Source organism: Quercus lobata, chromosome 1 (genome assembly GCF_001633185.2).
Source record: "Quercus lobata isolate SW786 chromosome 1, ValleyOak3.0 Primary Assembly, whole genome shotgun sequence".
Taxonomy (NCBI): domain Eukaryota; kingdom Viridiplantae; phylum Streptophyta; class Magnoliopsida; order Fagales; family Fagaceae; genus Quercus; species Quercus lobata.
The window spans coordinates 19,347,204-19,365,710 of record NC_044904.1 but is presented as its reverse complement, the minus strand read 5'-3'; the positions used below and the strand labels follow the sequence as shown (position 1 = coordinate 19,365,710).

At 30.2% G+C, this 18,507-nt stretch overlaps 1 protein-coding gene and 1 long non-coding RNA gene across 2 annotated transcripts; both read right to left on the bottom strand.

Moving 5' to 3' along the window:
* Window positions 1-1,796: 1,796 nt before the first annotated feature.
* On the bottom strand, window positions 1,797-7,962 carry LOC115985045. The gene is made up of 2 exons (XM_031108045.1): window positions 7,883-7,962; window positions 1,797-3,391 (listed from the first exon to the last, which is right to left on the bottom strand). The coding sequence occupies exon 2, from the start codon at window positions 3,365-3,367 to the stop codon at window positions 1,883-1,885; it is 1,485 nt and encodes a 494-aa protein (XP_030963905.1). The 5' UTR covers window positions 3,368-3,391; window positions 7,883-7,962; the 3' UTR covers window positions 1,797-1,882.
* A 7,312-nt stretch (window positions 7,963-15,274) lies between these two features.
* On the bottom strand, window positions 15,275-18,104 carry LOC115982375. The gene is made up of 2 exons (XR_004089606.1): window positions 17,422-18,104; window positions 15,275-16,524 (listed from the first exon to the last, which is right to left on the bottom strand). It is a non-coding gene; the product is annotated as an uncharacterized LOC115982375 (long non-coding RNA).
* Window positions 18,105-18,507: the final 403 nt, after the last annotated feature.

Here is an 18,507-nt window from a genome sequence, read left to right as displayed (position 1 = left end):
TATTAAAAAAAACAAAAAGCATCATGACACCAGTTCAATCCATGCTCGTCCAATTGAGATTCATGTAGAATCAATTTTTTGATTCAGTTCAACTAGCCATTTTGATCTAGGGTTTCGTGGTTTTCAAGCCAAGGTATAAAAGAAACCCTAGTACACATTTTTTCAAAAATTTTGAAGAGTTGTGTTTTTTATACAAACATAGAAGTTCTTCCAAGCCCTCTTGAAGCATCAACTAAAGATCCAAGTTCAAGTTTCTTAAATTCCCAAAATCAAGGTGAAGTTGCTGCAATTTGGTTACATCTAAGTTGTTAGGGTGAATCTTCAAGTTGGTACTTGAAGTCGTGAGTGAGAAGTTCACATTCAATAAAGTCCATAGTAGAAGAGTTTATGATCTTGAAGTTGCGTGAGATCATGTTAACAGTGGTGGCTCTAGGATTACTTTTAAGGGGGTCAATAAGAAACATAAATTATACAAAATTTTAAATAAAAAAGAACTTGAATATATCAACATCTCTCTAAAAAAAAGAATATATCAACATCACAAAAAAAAAAAAAAAAAAAAATTGAAATATGTAAAGTTTTACAATTGCTTTCTACGATATTTCATATTTTGAAATCGTTGCATAATATCTTCATTATCAATCTTACAAACTACATTTCTTTCAATATACACAGCCAAACAATCATTCATCAATTGATCTCCCATTTTATTGATTTATTTTAAATTTATTAAGATCTACAGTAAATGAGTTTTTTTCTAAAGTTTAAAATTAACAAATTTCTACTTTTGATGTTGGGCTTATTAATTTTTTTTCCAAATTTTATATCAAATTGGTTTGTGATTGAGTTTTTTTTTTTTTTTTTTTTTTTTTGGTGTGTGTGTTTAAAAAGACCAAGATATTGTTTAGAGAATCATATTCAAATTTATTTTCTACTAGGCTTTAAAGAAAATATAGGGCCAGGGTGTTCAAAACCAAAAGAGAGTAAAACATAAATATATATATATATATATATATATGTATTTGGTTTCGGTATAGGGGGTTCATTTGAACTGCCTGGGCTCCAAGTGGAGCTGCCCTTGCACGTTAATAAATACTACATGAGATAGTAATAGAATTAATTTTAAGTCTACTGTATAAACTTCAATTATATTCATAGTGGATTTTGTTTCCTTGGGGATGATAGGCTAAGCACTCGTAATGGTCTTCCTTTTGTCACCATATTGGTTGTCTTTGTGCTCTTTGTTTTGTGTGTTATGGTGTATGCATTAACCAATTAAGACTTGGGCATAATATGATCTATTAATGAACTTGGCCTTAAATTGGTATTTTGACACAATTAGGGCATAGATTCCTTAACAAAATGCAATCAGAATTGCATTGAAACATAAAAGAGATCAAAATGTAGTCATAAACAACTGATAAGAAATATCTATAGTTTACCTTTTAGTTTCAATATTTGGTCATCATTGCTTAACTTGATGTTCCAAACTGAGTGTCAACTTCCATCACAAAACAATGTACCATAAAAAATTAAAAACTCAAATATATCCAATTATCTACAAGAATCTTGTTTCTAACATATGAGAACAAGGTATAGTACAACTCGACGTAAACAACCATGAGTTGGTACAATGTGCAATGTATTTATTAACGCATTGTCATTTGACAAATTTCATGTGCCAAAAATTTTGTGGGCTAAGTCTAGTATAGAATAAAAATTAAAAGGACATTTGTCATTTCTACAAATAATAATAGTTCATGTTGAAATTATATTGGGCACATTGATAGATAAACTCTTTACAAGGACCGCTACAACTGTGACATTGAGGATGATTTTTAGCTTTCTCAATGAAATCTAAGCTCTTCCAAACAAGTGACCATTATTTGTGTAACTTGACATTTGGGTATATCCCAAGAATACATTTGGGATGAGCAGGATAACTACAATCTACACAATAGTAGAACCAATGTTTTGGGTTTCGTTCTTCTTCACAGATATCACAATAGTATTCACCAGAGTCATCTTCAGTAGTATAACATAAAGGGAAGGGATGCTCATGTTGTTTGTACCTTGTAGAATGTGGTAGTGTAGCACATTTGAAGTCTAGTGCAAATTCACAAATGGTACAACGAAATATTGGGAAAACTTTAGAATCACAACAGTTACAATTTTGATTAGTTGGAATGCTAGAGAGAAAAAGTCGGTGCTCATGACCAGGGTGGGTAAAGATCTCTGGGACCAAACTACATGGAACATCAAGTTTGAAATCGCATGTCTCACAAAAATAGGTGAAGCCATTGCAAAAACGCTTACAAGCATAACACCAAGAAAACTTTCTCTTATAAGATGCCACTAGGGTGAGTGGGTGTCCATGAAGTGGGTGCCGTTTTTTTTTAGGTAATTCAACACAAGATTTATGAAGAAAGAAGTTGCACTTGGCACAATTGTAAAAAGGAGGAAGAATGTCTCGTACACACCCATTGCATTTTTTGTCATTCAAAACCTCATTAGTAAGCTTTAAGTCATGCTTATGACTAAAGTGCTCGATTTCTGTGGCTATTTCAATTCCATCCTCCCCCACATTGATTTTTTTGACTTTGTAAGTTACTAAGTCAAAGATTTCATCGAACTCTGGATCATCATCTTCATCTTTAAATTCTAGCAAATTTATGTCCTCCCTATTTTCCTTAGCGAAAGCACAATTGAGATGGACAACAAAATCGCATCTAGAGCAATAGTAAAACCCATACTTAGTGTTCACTTCTCTAACACAAAGTTGACAAAATCGGGAGTCAAATTGATGGAGTTCAAGAGAAGAATGGGTAAGGTGGAGAAGATGCTTGTGACGTACAACTTTCACTCTATGTGGGAAACGGCCACACTTTCTATGAATCCAGAAACTACATGGGGCACATAGATTGGGCACATCCTTGTCTTCTTTGCCACAAATGTCACAAGTGAATATAATTGACTTGCCAATGGGAGTCAATGGGTGGTCGTGGAATTTGGCTTTGAGTTGTACAACAATACACCTGATATGAAGATTAAAGTTGCAACGGTAACAATGATAACTGTATTCACCACAATAATCTTTACAGAGTTCACATCTGTTAATTTCTTTCTCAGGATGACTCGTTGATTCATTAATGAGAATAAGAGGATGTATTGGGTGCAAGGGATGGTGAAACATAAGGGGTAGTTCTGCACATGATTTATGATGGTAGAACTTATAATCTTTGCATTTTATACAACTATAGCTAGAATCCAATATTGGTTCTAGGCACCCATAACAGTGTTTATCATAAATTTTCTCTTCATTAAAGATCAATGGATGCTTTGGATGGCAAAAATGTTGAAGCTCCATCTTCTATTGCATGCACAGTCACACCTACATCCAAGTTGTTTAGAAAAATGAAAAAAAAGACTTAATAGCAAAGAGGAAAAGAAATAGAGAAAGAGGTGTGAGAAACGGTTTTGAGTCTGGTAGCATTTTTTTTATTGCTTAATTTTAATGTGAAAGATAGATTTTGATATTTGATTTTGCTTGCAAGATTGAGCTGAGGTCTTGGTAATTCTAAGATTTTAAGAAAAGATTGGAGGCTTGTAGGTTCATATGGCTATATAGTATACACTATGCAGAGAATTTGGGCATGACTGATATGAGGTGTTTGATTTTGGGTCTAATAAGTGAAAGGGTTGGATTTAGAATGAAAAATAAACATGATTGTTTAAAATTGGGGGTGGGTATTTTGTTGGGTGATTTAGTTGTCAAAACTATTTTGATTTGTTTGTTTGTTTATTGATTGATTTATTTTTATGGTTTAGCAATGTAAAAAGTGGAAGGCAATATTAAAGTTAAACTTATTGAGATAGATATAGGAGTTCTTCTAATTGATTTTTTTAAGTTGTTATTTTTTTTAATAAAAAGGGAATGTGTGTTAATATTTTTCAAAGAATTTTATAGCTAAGTAGCACTGCAGGATGTTCTTCATAAAGAGAATCTAGGTTCAAATCCTCTCTTTCCCAAATGTGATAAATAAGGGAGAGGGATTTGGAAATGTAAATTATCTTACTATTAATATGGGAAAAAATGAATATTTGATAGGAATTAAGTTTATGTTAGACTTTGGGTAACTTTTAAATTAGGTTCTTCTAATAGTTTCTACACCCACCGTTGGAATAAATTTATTTCCTACAATTATCATGCTTAACAAATATTAAGGTGATCTACTATTCTTTCCGAATATGAAGGTGATTAAGAAGTAAAACTCACTAATCTATGAAGAGCTCTTTTTTTTTTTTTTTTTTTTTTTTTTTTTTTTTTTTTTTTAAATAGTAAACAACTAATCTTATTGATTTAACTAAAAAAAAAAAGCAATTGATTATTTTGAATTTTGTGTCTGATTAATCCATAATAGATAGGAAATCAAAATTTTGAACAAGAAAATGGTTATTTTATAAAAAGCAATTAAGTGACATATCTTTTTATCAAAACTACATTAAGTGTAACAGAAACCAAATCATTTAGCAGTAAAATATCTCACACAAATATAGTGTTAATTAAATCTCACAAATATAGTGTTAATTCATGTGTAATAAAATGTAACTATATTTAACATCAATATGGCAAATTTTAGGTAAGTAAAGTAACCTATCATTTATGAATAGAAACACAAAAACACACATATGAACAAATTTACAGAAGCAAATTTACAGAAGCAACTATCAATACTAACGGTGAAAATAATCCAATTTTGGCTTCAAAACACACTTACATAAGCTTCCAAGTTAGTCCCTATTTCAATTTTATTAAAGTTAAGTTCATGTTTAACTAATATATAACGTCTACTATATATATATATATATAAGATTATTATGCCATTGTGCCAAAATATAAAAGCAAGTAGACAAGGTAAGATATTTATGTTTGCTTCCCAACATATGTGGAATAAGAGAAGCAACTAGACAAAGATAAATATTTATGCTTACTTGTCGTCTTAGACTTTTATGCTTCTCTTCTATTTAATCTATGTCCTTCACATTACAACTTTACCACTAGTTGGAGTTTTCTACAGGCAATTCTTCATTTCTGTTACTCTTTTGATTTCTTCCATTAGTATTTCAAAAGCTAAAGTGAGACACGCGAAGAAAATATGCTATTCTATTCTATGTAGTATTTGCTGGGACATATAGCATTGATTCTTTTTGTTGGATTTGTGTAGTTTATACTCGCATGAACGTAGCACATATAAGTTTGTTTAACAGTCTCATACTTGGGGCGACCCAAGTCCTATTTGTATTTAGATTGGAATTAAATTAATAAGGCAAGGGTTGGGTCCAGTGCTTCTGTGCATGGGACCTGTTGAAATATGGACACGCAGCAATTATTTGACATGTGTCTAAATTTCAACAAGTCTAATGCACCGTGCATTAAAGTTAAAATTATTGAGATAGATAGGAGTAATTCTAAATGATTTTTTTTTTTTTTTTAATAAAAGGGAATGTTTGTTAATATATTTCCTAGAGTTTATAACTCAGTAGCACTGTAAGATGTTCTCTTAGTGGAGAGAATCTTGGTTTAAATTATCTTCTCCTCAAATGTGATAAATAAAGGGGAGGAGTGATGGAAATGTTTGTGAAGGAATGTAAATTATCTTACTTTCAATATGGGACAAAATGAATATTTGATAGGAATTAGGTTTAAGTTAGATTTTGGGTAACTTTTACCAAAGTTATATTGCTCAATACCATTTTTCCATAATAAATAGTTTTTAAACCCATTGTTGGAATAAATTTCTTTCCTACAACTATCATGCTTACCAAATATTAAGGTGATTTACTATTCTTTTGGAAAATCAAGGTGATTTAAAGCAATAAAAGTCACTAATCTATGAAGAGCTCATATATGATTTTTTTTTTTTTTTTCTTAGAGTATTTGCATCAGTTTGTACAAAATAGATTAAGGGAAATTTTTTACCCAACCAACCCCAAAAACCACTTACATCAACTTATGTAAAATTATGCAAAACCCATCCAAAGCTACAGTAACTATTTAAATTTACGTGGTCATTATTCATTTTGTATTTAGTTTTTTTATTATATCTTTACATATCCCAATGATGAAGGAAGAGAGTGGATGATGGTTGTTGTATGTGAAGAGGGAGAAACAATTTTAAAAATCAAGGAAATTTGGTATTTTAATAAAATAGAATTTAGAATAAATAATCGTATTTTTGAAAAGTGATTATGTAAAATAAAAAAGGTAGGCCATTATGCTAAATAAACAAATTTTTTTGCATAAGTTGATGTGAATTGATAATAGCTTAATTTTGCATATTTATATCATTATTAGAAAGCATTATCATACTTATTTTAAGTTAATTCATGCTTTTTGTATTTGGTTTTCGAATAGTGTTGAATAATTAATTTTGTGCTTAATTGAATTTTAATGCAAGAGTATGTCTTTTGTAGGAGAATGGAATTAAATGAGTGGTTTTTTGTAAAGAAGGAGGCTAATGGACTTTACTTTTATAAGGGCCATAATGAAGTTAAAGAAGGCCAACCCAATTAAATTTGAGTCCAATTGGAGCAAGAAATCAAAGGAAATTTACACCAAATCCAAGTCCTATTCGGATTAGGATTATAGCCTGCACACCAATTTATTTTGGGCATAACTTTCAGCTCAAATGTCCAATTGAGATGATTCAAGTTAGGACGGAAAGCTAACTTAAAGGGATACAATTTTGTAGTTTATCAAAAGTTCGAATTTTGAATCTAAATGGACCAAAGATGTCAGTTAAGTGAAGCTTGAAAACTTAGGATTTTCTCCAAACGGGAATTCAACTTATAATAGGATTCGTTGACCTATTTAAAAGCTCTTGGGCAAAAATGAGGAGAGAGTGCCGTAGAATGTAATTTAGGTTTTCTTAAAGTTTCTTTATAGTTTTTAGACTTTTATTTGGTGCTATGACTTGATAGAAGTCTTGCTAAGGCAAAGGGTGAAACCCAACCGTTTATTGGCATGTTCTTAACAATTATTTAATTGTTTTAATGCTTATGTTCTTGTGTTTTTGATTGATTTACTCATCTAGAAAAGTGTTTAGTTATGTATAATTCTTTGATTTATTGTAGACTCCGAGTACGTTAAATGCTTAGTATTCCCTGCAAACCAATTCACTAGTTTTGTTTTACTTAAAATCAATCAATTTCACGAAACTTCCTTAGACAATTAATTCTTGAGTTCTTATTGTTAAATCATCCGACTAAGATCATCCTTCGTTTGAATTTTAGTTGAGTTATAAAATAAATATTATTAAGACTACTAATAAAGGTGTTGTGTATGGATCCCTAAACCTTAGTGTCTTAAAATATTGTTAATTTCTCTCAATCACCTTTACCAAACAATCAAAATCTCTTCAATTAAATTGTTTTAGTTTATTCACTTGTGGTTTGCTAATTAATTCCCTTTTCCTTGTGGATTCAACCTCGGGCTCACCGAGTTATTATTTCGCAACAATCCTACGCTTGGGAGCATTATTTAAGTCACAACATGAATGTTCTAAAATATAGTAAACGAGTAATCTTATAGGTTTAACCAAAAATGGTTATTTTATAAAAATCAATTAAGTGACATATCTTTTATCAAAAGTAAATTAAATGTAGCATAAACCTATATAAAAAAAATGTAGCATAAACCAAACCATTTAGCAATTATATATATCGCATAAATATAGTGTTAATTCATGTACAGTAAAATGTAACTATATTTAACATCAATATAACAAATTTTAAGCAAGCAAAACAACCTATTGTTTATGAATAGAAATACAAAAACACACATACATATAAACAAATTTATAGAGCAATTATCAATACTTACACTAAAAAAAGAATCCAATTTTGGCTTCAAAACACAGCTAGAGAAGCTTCCAAATTTGTCTCAATTTCAATTTTATAAAGCTTAGTTCATGTTTAACTAATATATAACTTCTATTGTATATATAGAGAGGGGGAGAGAGGATTATGATTCCATTGTGCCAAAAAACAAAAGCAAGTAGGCAAGGCAAGGCATTTATGCTTGCCTTGCAAACTTATGTGGAATAAGAGAAGCAAATCGATAAAGGTATGCTTGATTGCTTGCAAACTTAAGACTTTTATGCTTCTCTTCTATTTAATCTGTCCTTCACACTACTACTTTCCCACTAATTGGAGTTTTCTGCAAGTAATTCTTCGTTTCTGCAACTCTTTGGATTTCTTCCATTAGTATTCCAAACGCTAAAGTGAGACATGCAGAGCAAAGATGCTATTCTATTCTATGATCTATTTGCTGAGGCAGATAGCACTGATTCTTTTTGTTGGATTTGTGCAGGTGATACCTACACGCAACGTTGCACATATAAGATCATTTAATGGTCATACACTAGGGGCGGCCCAAGTCCTATTTGTATTTGGTCGCTAGTTTGAATGCCATAGGTCGGCCCAAGTCCTACTTGTATCCCGATTGAATTTAAATTAATAGGGTAAAGGTTGGGTACAGTGCTCTATGCACTGGACCCATTGAGATGTGGACAAATAAAAATTATTTGACATATGTCCAAATCTCAATGGATCTAGGATACGTTTGGTAGATTGTAATAGGCACTGTAATCTATATATCTATATAAAACCGAAACCTTTGCTGGCACCACAATTTTCCACGTCAGCACAATATTTAAAAAATAAAAAATAAATAAAAATTATAACTCCTCAAAACCCTAGCAACCTTACCCCTCTCTCAAGTTAAGAAATATAAAGTCACGGTTTCTGCAAACTCTCTCTCTCTCCAGACGTAGGAAGCCCTAAAGCATTCAAGATTTACAATGCACGGAATAGATTTTAGCTTATAAAGTTTAGCTTTTGTAAGGTTAGTTTTGTTTATATATTAATTAATACATAGTACTTTGTTCACCATTGAATACTCATATAATCAATTTCCAATTCAGTGTTCAAGAATTAAACCAAAATTCTAACTGCGCTATCATAAAATATTATTATTAATATGAATTTTATGGAGTTGCGGTGTTCAAGAATTAAACCAAAATTCTTTTAAATTATCTATAATATTTTGTCCTCTGAAAATTTTATCTCTTTGATTTTATTATATTGTGTTTCTTAAGCTATAGAGAGATTTTCTTTGGTTTCTGCAAACTCTCTCTCTCTCCAGATGTAGGAAGCCCTAAACGCACGGTATAGCATTCAAGATCTACAACTCATGGTATAGATTTTAGCTTATAAAGTTCAGCTTTTGTAAGGTTTGTTTGTTTATATATTTAGTCCTTACGTTTAGGGTTAGGTTTTAAGAGATTTATATATTACTACTATGTAGCTGAATTTCCCGTGACATCAGTTTTATGTTTTTTTTTTTTTTTAATTTGTTTTATGTAAGGTTAGTTTGTTTACATCAGTTCTTTATCTCAAAGATAAGACTTTTATTTCTACCGCAAGAACTATTTAGGTATGTATCCCTTGCAAGTACACATGAACTTAAATTGTCTTTTAATATATGCATACTTTATTATTTTCTAATAGTTTTCTCATGCATCGCACGGGTTAGCGACTATTATATGTAATAATTTCTAACATTAATATATTTCCAAATAAATAAACTTTCCATATCCACCTAACAATTATGGAAATAAAAAATCATCAAAAAATAACTCATCTCTCTAAAATTTAAAATATATTATTTTCTAGGAAACATATTTGTATGAATGAGATATTTCCTAAAATAGATCATAAGTTTTATTCTAATGTTACAACTCACAACCAAACTAATGAATAGATTTAGTTATTCCATTACAACACATTTTATTCCTAGTAATAAAAATTACCATTTCTGTTGTAATCCACATTCAATGTACCAAACGTACTTCTAGTTCTAGTATATAAAACATTGGACCCAATTTAAATTGATAGGTACGCTTTACACAATTTACCATTTACTTTACACTATGTTTGGATGGGTGGATTTTAGGGAGGATGGGAAAATTTGAAGAGAAAATATGAGAGAAAATGAGAAAGGATGTTGTTTGGTAAGGAGGGAGGGAGTGGAAAATTTTTGGTGGGGCCCAGGCATTTTCCACCGGGGCTCACCTAAATCTTGTCTCTCCAAAATGGAGAGAAAATAGTGTGGAAGGAGTTTTATGTGTAAATGACAAAATTGCCCACTGCTTTTCTTCTGCCTGCTTTCATCCAAAATTTTTTTTTTCTTGTGACTAATTTCGTCCCACTGCACTAAATCCTTTAGGCATTATTTTATTATTATTATTATTTTCACTTTCTGAGAACAATGCCTACTTCTTCTTCTTTTTTTCTAATCCTTTTTTCTTTTGATTTTCTGGGCTGTACGTAGTTTTTTTTTTTTTTAATTAGACATGATTTTTTTTCCTGGACATAATTTTTATTGTTTAATAAATTTGGATGATTTTTTTTTAATTGCTTGTCATTTTTTTATTTTAATTGTGCATCATTTTTTAAAAAGGATATATGAGTAAATTTATACAAACTCATTTTTTCCATCTCTTCATTTTTTCACTCCCAACCAAGCAAAAATGAGGAAAATTAAAATCTTTTCTATCCTCCCACTTTTTTATCCTCCCACTTTTTTATCCTTCCACTTTTCCACCCCTTCAACCAAACAAACCCTTAATCTCACAAACATTGACAAAACCATTGTAAGGTCCTTAGCTAACACCCCACCAGTGTTCAAGCCATAACCTCTTATTTTCTTGTTATTGCAAGATTTGTCCATCACAATCCTGGCTAGACGAATAAAGCTAACTGTGAGTTTTCACTCTAACAGCTGGTATAGCTTATTTTTTATTGGTTTATTTTTTATTTTTTTATTTTTTAATAAGCTGTGTAAAAGTAGAATTATATCCAGAAAGTATTTAAAACATTGTTTGTAACTAACCAAATGAGAACTCAGAATTCTTGAAGCTGTAGTAAGCACAAAATACACCTTATCAACAACCATGAGTTTTAGTGTTCTACTATCTTAGCAATTTCTCAATATCAAATGATAATCATAACTTCTCATTTAAAATGAAAAATTGAAAATCATGACAAACGCTTATCAGTTATCACCATGAAAATAATTTTATATCAACAAAATTCCTTTTTTAAGGATCTTCTAATTTAATTAAGAAGTTCAGCAGACACTGGATTGGGCTATGCCACAAGGGGAGTCAAGTTCACAATGTGAAAACTGAAAACAACAGCAGTATAGACTAGCAAGCAAAAAATAAAGTATTCAACACAATAAACTAGCCGTTCCTGCGGATAATATGATAAAGTTCCGCATTATGAACAAAGGGTACAGCCAGTTTAAGAGTAAGATTTAGGCATATGGACTAGTTACAGTGTTGTGCCTGTTTTATTATCAGCAACTGGCTAACTAGTAGATAGACTGGTCCTCTCAACTGCTTTTGCAGAATGCCAGATCACACCTTACCTCAGGAAAACCTCGAATACAATGTCATGAAGACGGAAAGAACAAAATTTAATGATTGGTTTTCCTTTGGTCACCATATAGGTTGTCTATGTGCTCTTTATTTTGTGTCATGCTATGTGATTAACCAATTAAGACTTGAGCATAATCAATCAATCAATATATTCAATATATTTAATGTTGCTGCGCTCACGTTAAGCCACGTCAACATCCACGTCATCATCTTTTTTTTTCTTTTTTTTTCCATTTTCTTATAATTATTTATAATTTTTTTTATTTCATATTTACACTTCTCCAACCTTTCTTCCTCCCTTACCTTTTTATCTCCCCACTACTTCTTTAACCTTTCTCCTTCTCTCATTCTCTCACCTTCTCATCTCTCCACTACTCTCTACATTAATATCATTCTTCATCTTTCCCTTCATCTTCCTCTATTTTTGTCTCTTCTTATTCACACTTTCTTACTATAAATTTGTCACTATCTCATTCATTCCATGCATAGTTTTCCCTTACAAAAAAAAGGCTCTCTCTCTCTCTCTCACACACACACACACACACACATAATTTTTGAGTGGATTTTTATTTTTTATTTTTCTTGCATCTTCGCTTTAGGTTGATAATTTTTTATATTCTTTAATCTACTTTAGGTTAATGCGATTCAGTTCTCTCTCTCTCTCTCTCTTTGATTGTTAAATGTTATCCTATTACATTATAAAGGATTAAATATAAAAATATAATATTATTCTAATACAAAGCATGATTTGGATAATTTAATTTGGTAGCTACTGTAATTTGATAGCATGATTTTTATAGTGCTCAATTTAGATGTTAAACTATGAGACTTTAATCATTTTTGTTTATTTTTTAATCCTTTGTGGTAGACGAAGTACTCTATAATGCAATTTATTTAGAGAAAAGCAAAGGTTGGCTAAACAAAAGTTATTGGATGAGAGACAAATTTTATCTTTTGCAATTTTACTTTAATTATTATTATTATTATTTTATAACAATGCATATATAGAAATTTATTTCTTAGATTTTGCTAATAATTGATTATTTGATAATATGTTTTTGGTGGACGAAATTACAATTTCCGCAAAGAAAATAACCTTAGTAGATTATAAATAACAATTTTTTTTCCTAATTGGTCCAATTAATCATAGTTAAGTTTTATTAATTTTTTTAGTTACTTTTTTCAGTGTTTTGGATTGTAGGCAAAAAAAATAAGTTTGAGAAAGTTTGTTTAAAACTAAAAGAATAATTTCTAAATTTTATTTTCTTTTTAATGATTCACAAAATGTTATAAATAAATTTTATTAAAAAATAAATATTTTCGTTAAATTGCCTTTTGAATTTTTGAGAAAAATTGTATTTTTTTTCATTTTAGTACGACAAAAATTATTAAATTTATGATTTATGATTGTTTCTATATTACATTTATGATTATTCTTATAATGAATAAAAATATAATTACAAATACATTACTCTTTATTAAATTAGTTTAAATTGTATAAAAAAAATTTAATAAAACTATCATAAAAATAATTATCATGCGCAACACGCAGGTTTGTGGCTAACCTATATATATATATATATATATATATAAAACCGAAACCTTTGGAGCTCCCGTAATTTTCCACGTCATCACTATTTTCTTTTTCTTTTTATTTTAGATTCTTTTTATTTTTGGTTCAATTTTCCACGTCATCACTATTTTCTTTTTCTTTTAGATTCTTTTTATTTTTGGTTTTATATCTTATCAAGTATTACAATAGTTTAGTTTAAATAAAATTCTATTAGATATATGTTTCAAAAGCTTGAAAATAGCCTTTGAAGCTCCCACAATTTTCCACGTCATCACTATTTTCTTTTTCTTTTAGATTCTTTTTATTTTTGGTTTTATATCTTATCAAGTATTACAATAGTTTAATTTAAATAAAATTCTATTAGATATATGTTTCAAAAGCTTGAAAATTCTATTTCAACTAAAATTCTATAACAAAAATTTTCACAAATATAAACTTCTGCCAAGGTCGAAACCCTTCATACTCACTCAAATTTTCACAAAGAAAACACACATATCAAATTGAAGCCATAGTAGGAAGCAAGTTGATTCTTCAACGAGAACAAATCCTGTAGTACAAAGGCCACCTAATTGCTTTTAGTTTTGAACTCGATTGTCTTATTAACAACAAAGTCTATGAATTGCAGTGATGGAAAGCCGTCCACAAATAACATCCACGCAAGGGCTTGATGTTCTTCTTAATTATCTCATATAATTCTAGGAATTATTTTATTTAATTTTTTTTGGAATTAATATATTTAGATGGTTGGCATAGCAGACAACATAAAAACAATTTCCTGTCATTTATGTTGCCTTCTGCATAACCCTAAATCAATGTTGAAATGTTGTGTTTTACAACCATCTGATCTTGGTAACCAAACCCTGCACCTATGATTGTTTATGATTATTTTTGTTCATTGTTTGTAGTTTAAACCCATTAAAACTTATTGGCTGATGGTATTTCATGGTTTTTTTTTTCCCTTTACTTTTACTTTCAAGGTTGCTAGGAACACAATCTAACATGTGATTTTTTTTCATTGTTTAAAGTTTAGACCCATTAAAATTTAAAACTTATTACTTTATAGGTTCATGTACTTTTTTCTTCTTCTTATTTTTCTCTTTTGAATAGTTATATTTTGTGTTAGTTTTTGCAATATTTGAACATGTTTAGCAGATTTCAACAACTATACCATGTATTATTCTTTTGAAGGTAATCAATTTTTCTTTTATATTTCTCTATTATAAAATCATATATATATATATATATATAGTTTTGTTTCAATAATTTATAGGATGTAAATCTTATGATTCCTTAATATTTTTTGGCCTTTTGGAAGTTTTAACATCTAACTTTTTGAGTTATATTTTTGTAATATCCAAAACTATCTGGAAAATTTCAATAATTATAACCATGAATTATTATTTTGAGTGTAACAAATTTTTCTTTTATATTTCTCTGTTGTGTAGTCACACACACATATATATTTTTATAATTTTTAAGCTCTTAATCTTTTGATTCTTTTCAATAGTTATAAGTTTATAGTCATGAACTATTCTTTAATATTTTTCGTAAGTCATTGCACGTTCAAACAATGACTTCTTTATCAAATTGTAACACAAATTGAAGTTATACAAGAGCAATTAATGCAATAATGTAGTTTCTTAATCAATTTAAAATTTTATAAAATCAATTTAGTTTACCACATAAATAGGTAGGTTCCCGTGCATAGCACGGGTTGGCGACTAGTTTTACTAATTAATAAACTTGGCCTCAAAATTGAGATTTTGACACAACCGGGGCATAAATTCCTTAACAGGATGCAATCGAAATTGCATAGAAACATAACAAAGAGCGAAAAAGTTGTCATACACGAACTGATAAGAAATATCTACAATTTACCTTTTAGTTTCAATATTTGGTCAATCATTACTTAACTCAATGTTCCAAATGAGTGTCAACTTTTATTGCGAAACAATGTATCATAAAACATTAAAAACTGAAATATCCTATTATCTACCAGCATCTTGTTTCTAACATACGAGGGCAAGGCATGGTACAGCCCAATGTAGACCCATTGCAATTTTTCTCATCCAAAACCTCATTAGTAAACTTTAAGTCTAGTATTCTCAAAAGATTAAAAAAAAAAAAAAAACTTAAGTCATGTTCATGACTGAGGTGTTTTTTGTGGCTATTTTATTTCCATCCTCCCCCATATTGATTTTTTTTTTTTTTGGTTGTTGTTGTAAGTTGCTGAGTCAATGAATTCATTGAACTTTGGATTATTTTCATCTTTAAGTTCTAACAAATTTATGTCCTCCCTTTTTTCCATGGTCATAGCACAATTGAGGTGGGCAACAAATAGCATCTAGAGCAATAGTAATAGTTAGTGTTCACATTTCGAACACAAAGTTGACAAAATCGAGAATCAAATTAAAGGAGTTTAAGAGAAAAATGGGTAAGGTGGAGAAGGTGCTTGTGATGTACAACTTTCACTCTACGTTGGAAAGAGCCATAACTTCTATGAAGCTGAAACTACATGAAACACATAAATTGGGCACACCCTTGCCTTCTTTACCACAAATGTCGCAAGTAAACATGATTGACTTGCCAATGGGAGGGCTTGGGATTCAGCTTCAAGTTGTACAAAAGTTGGGTTGTCTACAAATCAGATTGGATTGGGTTTGGGCGCAACCTGCTCCTATCGACCTGATCGGGTGGAAGATACCTCAACCCATTGCCAATTGAAGAGATTAATTAGATCGGGCCTTTAACGGGTGCCTATTAATTTGGTTGGCATCATAGAGGCAGAAATCTTCTGAAATCTAGTGAAATATCAACAGAAACCGGCGAAAAAATTTATTTGTGCCATTAACCAATAAAGTATCGTTGATCTTCAATAAAGAGAGAATTTATGACCAAAAATGTTATAGGTGCCAGGAACCAATATTAGATCCTAGCTACAGTTGTGTAAAATGCAAAGGGTATAAGTTCTACCATCATAAATCATGTGCGGAATTACCCATTGGGTTTCACCATCCCTTGCACCCAATACATCCTCTTATTTTCTTTGATGAATCAATGGGTTGTTGTGAGAAAGAAAACAGCAAATGCAAACTCAGCCAGATCCAACAAGATTTCCACTAGAAATGGTTGAGTTCTCACAGTGATATTCTTTGCAGAGTTCGCATTTGCTATTTTCTTTCTCACGATAACCCATTGATTTGTCAAAGAGAATAAAAGGATGCATTGGGTGAAAGGGATGGTGAAACCCAAGGCGTAGTTTCGCACATGATTTATGATGGTAGAATTTATACTCTTTGCATTTTATACAACCATAGGTAGGATCCAATATTGGTTCCTGGCACCTATAACATTTTTTGCCATAAATTCTCTCTTCACTAAAGATCAACGATGCTTTGGATAGTAAAAATGTTGAAGCTCCATCTTCTATTGCATGCACAGTCACACCTACATCCAATTTGTTTAAAAAGAAGAAAAAAAGACTTAATAGCATAGAGGAAAAGAAACAAAGAAGGAGGCTATAAATACTTTTAAGTATGGTAGCATTTTTTATTGCTTAATTTCAATGTGAAAGACTGATTTTGATGTTTGATTTTGCTTACAAGATTGAGTTGAAGTGTTGGTGACTATGAGATTTTAACAAAAATTGGAGGCTTTTAGTTTCATAAGGTTACGGAGGAGTATACACTATGCAAGAAATTTGGGCATAGTTGGTGTTTGGTGGGTGTGACGACATTAGGTGTTTGATTTTGGGTCTAGTAAGTGTAAGGGTTGGATTTTTTTTTTTTTTTTTTATAAGAGTAAGGGTTGGATTTTGAATGAAAAATAAGAGTATTTTTTAAAATTGGGGGGTTTTGCAATGTAAAAAATGGAAGGCAGTGTTAAAGTTAAAATTATTGAGATAGATAGGAGTTCTTCTAATTGATTTTTCTTATGGTGGTCTACTATTCTAGGTGATCTACTAATCTATAAAGAGCCCTTATAGGATTTTTTTTTTTTTTTTGGTGTATTCTTAAATATAGTAAATAACTAATCTTATAGATTCAACCGAAAAAATCAACTGATTTTATTTTGAATTTGTTTGTAATTAATCTGTAATAGATAAGTTGAAGCAACTAAGTGACATCTTTTATCAAAATTACATTAAATGTAACATAAACCATATCATTTAGCAGTAATATATCTCATACAAATATAGTGTTAATTCATGTGCAATAAAATGTAACTATATTTAATATCTATACCAGAATTTTAAGCAAGCAAAACAACCTATTGTTTATGAATAACAATAGAAAAACACACATACATATAAACAAATTTACAGAAGCAACTATCAATACTTACCATAAAAAGAATCAAATTTTGGCTTCAAAACACATCTTGAAAAGCTTCCAAGTTAAGCTCAATTTCAATTTTGTTAAAGCTAACTTCATATTGAACTCATCTATAACTTCTATTATATATAGGATTATCATGCCATTGTCCAAAAAACCATAAGCAAGTAGGCAAGACAAGGCATTTATGCTTTCTTGCCAACTTAGACTTATGTGGAATAAAAAAAGTAAGTAAACAAAGACATATATTTATGCTTGCTTGCCAACTTAGACATATGTGTAATGAGAGAAGCAAGTAGACTAAGGAAAATATTTATGCTTTGCTTGCCAACTTAGACTTACATATACTTCTCTTTTATTTTAATTTTAATTTTTAAATCCATAAGCCTCCTACACCCACTACTACTTTCCCATTAGTTGGAGTTTTCTGCAAGCAATTCTCTGTGTCTGCTGCTGTTTTGATTTCTTCCATTAATATTCCAAACGTACGCTAGAGACATGCAGAACAAAGTAACAATTCTATTCTATGATCTATTTTCTGAGACAGATAGCACTAATCCTTTTTGTTGGATTTGCAACGTTGCACATATAAAGGTGGTTAATGGTCATATACTTGGGGCAGCCCAAGTCCTATTGTATTTGGTCAATAGGCCAGCCCAAGTTCTATTTGTATCTTGATTGAATCTAAATCAGAATATCATTATCTTCTCTAATGATTAAGAGCTAGCCGATTTAAGCAAATTTTGAAATTTTTATTTATATGATAAATAACCAAATAGAAATTATAAATTCAATGTTTAGTTATTATTATTTTTACATAAATGTAATAATATTCATACATAATTAATATATATAGATCACATAGTAAACAAACCGATTTAATTCTATGTTCTTAATCTTTATAGATTTGTTTGAACAGTGTCATAAGGAAAAAATGGTTGAAATGCCAAACCCAAGGAAATGATTATCATCCATACGAGTTTATTGGATGGTCTACTTTCATATTCTAGTCACAAGCTTCTACTCCTAAGTCCTACATGATTGGGGCAGTGCAGAAACTCTAATTTGTAAATCTTTTTCAGTCAACTTCTACCAG